Source organism: Phacochoerus africanus, chromosome 6 (assembly GCF_016906955.1).
Source record: "Phacochoerus africanus isolate WHEZ1 chromosome 6, ROS_Pafr_v1, whole genome shotgun sequence".
In the NCBI taxonomy this organism is placed as follows: Eukaryota; Metazoa; Chordata; class Mammalia; order Artiodactyla; family Suidae; genus Phacochoerus; species Phacochoerus africanus.
In genome coordinates, this window is record NC_062549.1 from 38,426,343 (window position 1) to 38,434,034 (window position 7,692).

A 7,692-nucleotide genomic window follows, 5' to 3' on the forward strand; every position below is an offset into this window, starting at 1 on the left:
ATAGCTTAAAATTAAAATGAGATACCACAGTTTGCCTGCTAAATTAGTAAAGCTTTTGTTTTGTTCTTCTTACTGCAATAACCAATACTGATAAGGCTGAAGTATTGCAGCACTCTTGTGGATTTGGGCACCACGGTACCACCCTCCTTAGAACTGTGTTCTGAAGATTGGTTGTACAACAGTATGAATGTAGTTGGCCCTCTGTATCCACAGTTCTGCCTGTGGATGCAATCAATAGTAATAGAAAATATCCCCCCCCCAACAAAAAAAAAAATTCCAGAAAGCTCCAAAAGGCAAAAATTTAATTTGCCACACCATGGCAACTATTTGCATAGCATTTACATTGTATTTACAACTATTCATATAGCGTTTACATTGTATTAGGTATTATAAGTAATCTAGAGATGATTTAATATATTTGAGGAGTAGTAGGTTATATGCAAATATTATGCCATTTTATATAAAGCACTTGAGTACCCTTCAGATTTTGGTATCCATGGAGGGGTCCTACAACCAAATCTTGTGGATACCGAGTGATGATGTAACACAACTGAACTGTACACTCTAAAATGTTTAAGATGGTAAATTTTATGTTATGTGTACTTTATTATATTTTTTAAAATGTTTTTACTCTTTAAAAAAGAAAATGCATGGCGTTCCCATCATGGCTCAGAGGTAACAAACCTGACTAGTATCCATGAGGACATGGGTTCAATCCCCAGCCTTGCTCAGTGGGTTAAGGATCCAACATTGCCATGAGCTGTGGCAGATCCCAAGTTGCTGTGGCTGTGGTGCAGGCTGGCAGCTCCAGCTCTGATTTGACTCCTAGCCTGGGAACTTCCATATAACATGGGTGTAGCCCTAAAAAAAAAAGAAGAAAATGCATTTATAGCAACAAAAAGAGAAATCCTAAAATACTGAGAAAAAATAGATACAAAGTTTATTGGTGCTTTACTAAAGCATAAACATTTGAAACAATTTAAAATTCCCTTAAAGAAGTGAATATTATGGAGCACCAGCTAACAGTAACATGAAAACATTAAGGAGTTCCCGTCGTGGCGAAGTGGTTAATGAATCTGACTAGGAACCATGAGGTTGTGGGTTTGATCTCTGGCCTTGCTCAATGGGTTAATGATCTGGCGTTGCCGTGAGCTGTGGTGTAGGTTGCAGATGCGGCTCGGATCCCGAGTTGCTGTGGCTCTGGCATAGGCTGGTGGCTATGGCTCCAATAGGGGACCTCCATATGCGTGAGAGCGGCCCTAGAAAAGGCAAAAAAACAAAACAAAACAAAATATTAAAATGATTACAAGGACGTATGTAATCACATGGAAAAGTGCTTCAGAAATGTTGATTTATTCAACAAATATTCATTGGAGCAAGACATGGATTGTTCACGTAAGAAGTTTATTCTCTGGGCAAGGAGAGAGGCTTCAGATGGAGAAATCCCCCATCTCGTTCGCCATGTGGCACCTGCAGCACCTCAACCTTGACTGGCACTTAGGACTCTCGAGAAATAATTGTTGAAAGGGTAGCAAGGCTAACACCACACACACACACACAAATTTGATCCCAGGAAATATATAATTGAAAGATAGGATTCCCTGGTGGCTCAGCAGGTTAGGGATCTGGCATTGTCCTTGCTGTGGCTCAGGTCACTGCTATGGCACGGGTTCAATTCCTGGCCTGAGAACTTCATGTGCCTTGGAGGTGGCCAAAGAACCAACCAACCAAATGAAACCATTATATAAAGATACCTTATTTAGTGAAAACTCTACAAAGACTTTGGGACCGGAAGCCAAGAAGAAATCATTGAGACCAGCAAGGAGAGAAACAGAGGTCCTCAGAATAAAAGACACATGCCCGTTTCCCTTCACCTAAAAGGGAAGACCAGAAGAAGGAGACGGGAGAGGGGGCTGGCGGTGAGAAATGGAGCTGGGGCAGCACGTCAGTCCCTTCGGCCTGAGTGAGCATGTGACCAGACCCACAAGGCATTGCCAAGACAGACAGCTCAGGGAGCAGCTGGCTGGAAGTGCAGATGTTGCATCAAAAGCCTGCAGTCCACCCAGGCACTCAGGTCAGGCTTGCTGACCCCTTAGGTAGGAAATGTCACTAGACTTTTGTTTTCTTGCATGTTCCGGGGGACAAATTCTGGAACTGGATAAGGAATTTCTATTGGCAAAAGTTATATCAAATGGTATTGATTTTAGAATAATAATAGTTACAGTATATAAAATCTACAAATCTATGTTCTTTAGGAATCGAAAATGTAAGTATGGATGGCATGCAAAATTTGTTTTCACGGTCATACCCACCACATATGGAAGTTCTCAGTCCAGGGATTGAGTCCCAGCTGCAGCTGTGATCTACGCCACTGCAGTCAGATTCTTAACCCACTTTGCCACAGTGGGAACTCCACTGTGCAGGAATTTTAAAACTAAGCTCCTGGATATGCATTTTAAGGGTAACTATACTTAGGAGTTCCCTAATGAAGTTTCCTGCATTGTTCCTGTTGTGGCTCCAGTTCTACCCCTTGCCCAGGAACTTCTGAATACCACAGGTGTGGCCAAAAAAAAGGGTCGGGGGGGGCGCCTGGGGGTAACTATACCTAGAAACTATACCTAGAAAAATAATGTATAACATAATTTGAAAAACAAAGTATAGCTATGGTAAATATTCTCACCCTGAAATCAATGTTACCTTCTATTCCTGTTATAGGGATCGTATTTTATCAGGAATTCCTTGGTGCAGCTTTTCTCACTGTATTTATATATCTTTTTGGGTGAGTAAATGTCTCAGAGGTGAGGTATGTGAAACCCTATTACTTTCATGCGGGATTTTTGGCATTATACCTGAGGCATAGAAAATTGGAAAATAATACAAGAAACATTGGTTTCCTAAGCGCCTGAAAGAAACATATTTTTCAGCTTAACACCCTACCCAGGGCTCAACGTCTTTGACTTTGTGATTTAAGCATCTCTCTGGGGGGCGTTCTGAAACATTGGGGATGTTCAGTTCCAGCCAAAGTCAAGGGAAATCCACTGGCCCTTGTAGCTACTCTCCCTTTTTGTACTCTCTCAGACCTACCTCACCCTTGGGAATCCCTAGGTTAGATCTCAATCAGGGAACCCCGGACGCCTCTAGGGTCACCTAGAATAAAAGGCCAAGACCGGAGCAGATCCCTAGCTTTGGACCTCGTAACATCAGATCGGGACCATCCCTCTCTTGTGTCTGGGTGTCCAGCTTTCACCCTATCTAGAGATTTGGTGGGCAATCACTGCTTGGCATTCTTGCAAACAGAGAGCAGAACTTTGACAGATGCTCGCCAATGTATGGGATCTTCCGCAAGTTCCAACTGGCACGCCATTCGTGCTTCAGTGCCTCTTGATGTGGTATTCTGCATGACCATTGTTATGCAAACTTAAGCCCAGACTATTTTCAGTGTAGAAAACCATCTATCTTGAAAATCCAATTTCGTAAGATTTTTGGGCGAGGCTAAACTTCTGGGGTCTGGAAACTATGACGAGTCTGATGGCCAAGGACAACGAAATTTTTTAGAACATTAAAGAATAAATTATTTTTTGCTCGTGTTGCATGCCAGTAATGGGTCGAGGCAGGCATGAATAGAAATTGAGACCTAGTGTCTACCCAAAGGGTTTAGAGCCTGAATTAGCCTCCAGATGGTCAAAACCTGGGGCAGAGATGGATTGGAAGCTGTCCAGGTCTTGGTTCTGGGGACAGATATTATTGGCTGCAGCAATTAAGACAAGTTCTCGGCAGCTTACCATGAGAAACAGGAAGAACAAAACCAATGGAATTTATGTCATCATGTAGAATATGGAATTCAGTTATTTAACACCATGAGTCGTTTCCGTGATCTTGTGTTCTTTGTTAACATTATTCTTACAGGTGTTTTCTGTCATTCCTTGGTGTGTTTTTGGTGACAAGAAATCGAGAAAAGGAACATCTGCCACAATCTTACATTGACTTTGGAAATGTTCCTGGTAAAACTGTATATTCCTTAATTTATAAGAGAAAATTTTATCCTTAGAAATTAATCATTGCTGGTATGATTCAGGGCATTACATTAATATAAAACATAATTCTTATCCTCAAAAAAATGTGCATTTAATCATGAAACCAGAGGTGATATTTTAACCATAAGTGGTAACACTCTTATTTGAATATGGGTTTTGCACCGAACACTGGGGAGAGGAAGGAACTGAGGCGATTTTCTTGATGTGGGTGATGTTGCAAATTTCCTTTTTAGGTTTCCTTACATTGGAAAAGGGTCCTCAAAAGAGCGGGAATGGCTACCAGCAGCAGACCCTTGTTGCTTGGAGAGCCTTTGCAGGAACATCTAAAGACAGTAGGTTAGGCTGCTAAGGAATATTATTCCTTGGGAAGCGTGAGGTGGCCCGAGGACTGTGGGGCCAAGAGGGACATTCTTCACGGTCACCTGAACATGAAGAGCCTCTTCCCCTCCTCCTTACCTCATTCATCCTGAGCATGCATCATCTCCCCAGGTCTCCACTCTCAGTCATGTATACCATAGAAGCGGGTGTCCAGAACAAAGGAAATGGGCTGCTGTGTCCTCACCTGCTCACCGCCCCCAACAATCTCTGGCATTGCTAGGATTCGGGGTGATCTACAGGTTTCTCGACAAGGCGTAGTCATATTCTCACAGCTTCCTCCACCACTCTGTTAGGACCAGGCCTTTAAAGCAAAACCCATCAAAGCCTCATCCCTACGACTGAGAACACACGGCCCTGTGGGTTCTGCGTTCTTCTCCCCATTAGAGCTGGCTTATCAGCTAAGAGTGTTCAGTGCAAGGACTGGCATTTGCGGCACCGGCGTTGAGATGCCTTGTATGGTTAGGGGTGCTTTGGTAGGAAATGAAGTTTCCTTATATTTCACTCTAGTTTGCATCTCACTCAACCTCATCCATAGGATCAGTAAGAGCTTCCGTAGCCCCTATGAAAGACTATTTTTCTCTGTTGTTTTGTGCATGAGACTAAACATGGCAGAACCCTGGGGAGAGACGTTTGGGGATGAGCACGTGTGTTCTGTTACTCTCCTGACGGACCCAACCTGATTTCTGTGCCCTGCGTGGGAGACCCGGGTCGGGAGACATCTCAGTCCTGTGGTCAGCCTTGACCACGCATCAAGGGCCATGGAGTTCTGAGAGCCTTTCTTCCTTGACGTTCCTCTCTTCTACTTAGAGGGTGACCACACAGTATTTTAAAAAGGGGAATAAAATGTGGCCTAGATAGAGGAGACATTACTAAGGCTTATTCTACCATAAGAGCTCAAAAGACTCTTTGTGATTATTTATCTGCACAGGGAAACAAATGTTGGACAAAATACAACCAGATTCAAATGGCTTATCCTATGGAACGTTGCCTGATGGAAGTGACTCCACAAAGAGCCCGAGTGGAGAGAAGAAAGAGGTCTGAAATGCCGAGAGGGATGGCTGCTGGCCTGTTATTTGATACCACCTTTTAAAAAACTGCACATGTTCCATTTGTGTCAGCAGCTATTTTACGCTGACATGTGCTCGCATTAGTTTCAGTCCTTCACCCCGCTTCCCTGTCTATGGACGATCGGGGCCTTCCTCAGCTTTGACAGTCTAATGTTTTCATGGAATGTCATTGGAAGTGGTCCCCACACACAGGACCTCTCCCTCGTGTTCATCTCACTGGCTAGATCTTTTTTTTTTTTTTGTCTTTTCTAGATCTTAATTAGAGCCTGGCTGCCCAAGCAGGCATGTCACACAAAAATGTGCATCCACGATTTGGCTGTAGAACACATAGGGTGCTTTTCCTACACAGCTTGCAATGTCGCTTGCTCTGCTTTAAAGAGACACTTTAGCCCTGCAAACCTGCACCAAAGGTTTGAGAGCATTCATTTTTCCTAAGATCGCTTTTATTAACCTCCCCATAAATATTTCACCTTTCTATTCCCAAATTAGAGTGGTGAATCATGTGTTCTGAAAACTAACCCTATTGTAAACATCCTTTGAGAATTAACGTTGTCTTTAAAGTTAGAATTTACGGAGTTCCTGTCATGGCGCAGTGGTTAACGAATCTGACTAGGAACCATGAGGTTGTGGGTTCGATCCCTGCCCTTGCTCAGTGGGTTAACGATCCGGCCTTGCCGTGAGCTGTGGTGTAGACTGCAGACGCGGCTCGGATCCTGCGTTGCTGTGGCTCTGGCGTAGGCTGGCAGCTACAGCTCCGATTCGACCCCTAGCCTGGGAACCTCCATATGCCGTGGGAGCGGCCCAAGAAATGGCAAAAAAATTTAAAAAATTAAAAAAAATAAAGTTAGAATTTATAACCCATTCTATCTGTGATGGGGTATACTAAAACCATGAGACCTTGGTTGGAGGACTTCTTAAGCTTAAGAAAGGAAAATTTTAAGAACTAGTACTGGTGGAGTTCCCGTTGTGGCACAGCAGAAACAACTCCAACTAGTATCCCTGAGGATGCGGGTTCAATCCTTGGCCTCCCTCAGTGGGCCGGGGATCCAGCATTGCTGTGAGCTGTGGTGTAGGTCACAGACACAGCTTGGATCCTGCATTGCTGTCGCTGTGGTGTAGGCTGGCAGCTGTAGCTCCGGATTTGACCCCTAGCCTGGGAACATCCATATGCTGTGGGTGTGGCCCTACAAAACAAAACAAACAAACAAACAAAATTAGTACTGGAGTTCCTGTTGTGGCTCAGCAGATTGAGAAACAGACTAGTATCCATGAGGATGCAGGTTCCATCCCTGGCTTTGCTCAGTGGCCTAAAAAAAAAATTAGTACCAATTTGGAGTTCCCACTGTGGTACAGTGGGTTAAGGCTATGGCATTGCTGCAGCTGCGGCATAGATCAAAGCTATGGCTCGGATTAGATCCCTAGCCTGGCAGGTGAAAAAAAATCAGTACTGAATTTTTAATAAAAATGTAGGACGGTGATGTTTTCTTCAGCTATATGATCCTATTGTACCTGAATTGAAACTGAAGAGAAACTTCATATCCTATGCCTTTATTTGTTTAGAAAATTATAATTTATCAAGTGGGTTTTTACATTTTAACCTCCAACATAAGTCTCAAAAATCATATTTAAATTCCTAGCGATATCTTCACGTACACACCGTTTCTTCCCCAAGTCATTACTGCCAGCTTTCGAATAACATAAAATTCCTCTATATAAAAGAACAGTTCTGATTAGAGAACGGAATTTCAGCCATTTAAATCTGAGAACATGGCCAGGTGGTCCAACCTGAGTCTAGGGAGGAAGCCCAGGTGTTCCTGCATCCTGAATGGCTCTTCTGCTGCCATAAGCACGTATCTAAGAAGATGTGTTTGTGGGGAGAGTCCATTATCATATCTGTTATTATTCACGATCTCCTAATATTTAAGTGAGAAGAAAAGAGCAAAAGTTCATTGTAACCAACATCAAATAATAATAATAATAATCAGTGACAGTTCAGAATCTTCAGATCACTTCTGACATGAAGGTCCAATATTACCCCAGCCAACTATCTTGCATTTGTTTGGGTGTTTAACTCAGAGCTATTGAAACTGTAATCTTAACTGCTTCAGGCCTTTTAGCTCTGTTCTTGGTCATGACCCGCACTCCCTGACCAGATCAACCAAACCTGCCCACAAAGGCAAGATTTGAATCCATCACCAAAGTCTGAATAATAA

The 7,692-nt window shown here is 43.1% G+C and overlaps 1 protein-coding gene across 1 annotated transcript in view; it reads left to right on the forward strand.

The window, feature by feature from the left end:
• Window positions 1–6,097, forward strand: part of NIPAL2 (NIPA like domain containing 2) — an 81,807-nt gene extending 75,710 nt beyond the window's left edge. The window contains exons 9-11 of the mRNA XM_047783545.1: window positions 2,716–2,779; window positions 3,907–4,001; window positions 5,341–6,097. Of these exons, the coding sequence (XP_047639501.1) occupies window positions 2,716–2,779; window positions 3,907–4,001; window positions 5,341–5,453 (272 nt within the window). The 3' untranslated portion in view covers window positions 5,454–6,097. The remainder of the gene's footprint in view (window positions 1–2,715; window positions 2,780–3,906; window positions 4,002–5,340) is intronic.
• The last annotated feature ends 1,595 nt before the right edge of the window (window positions 6,098–7,692 follow it).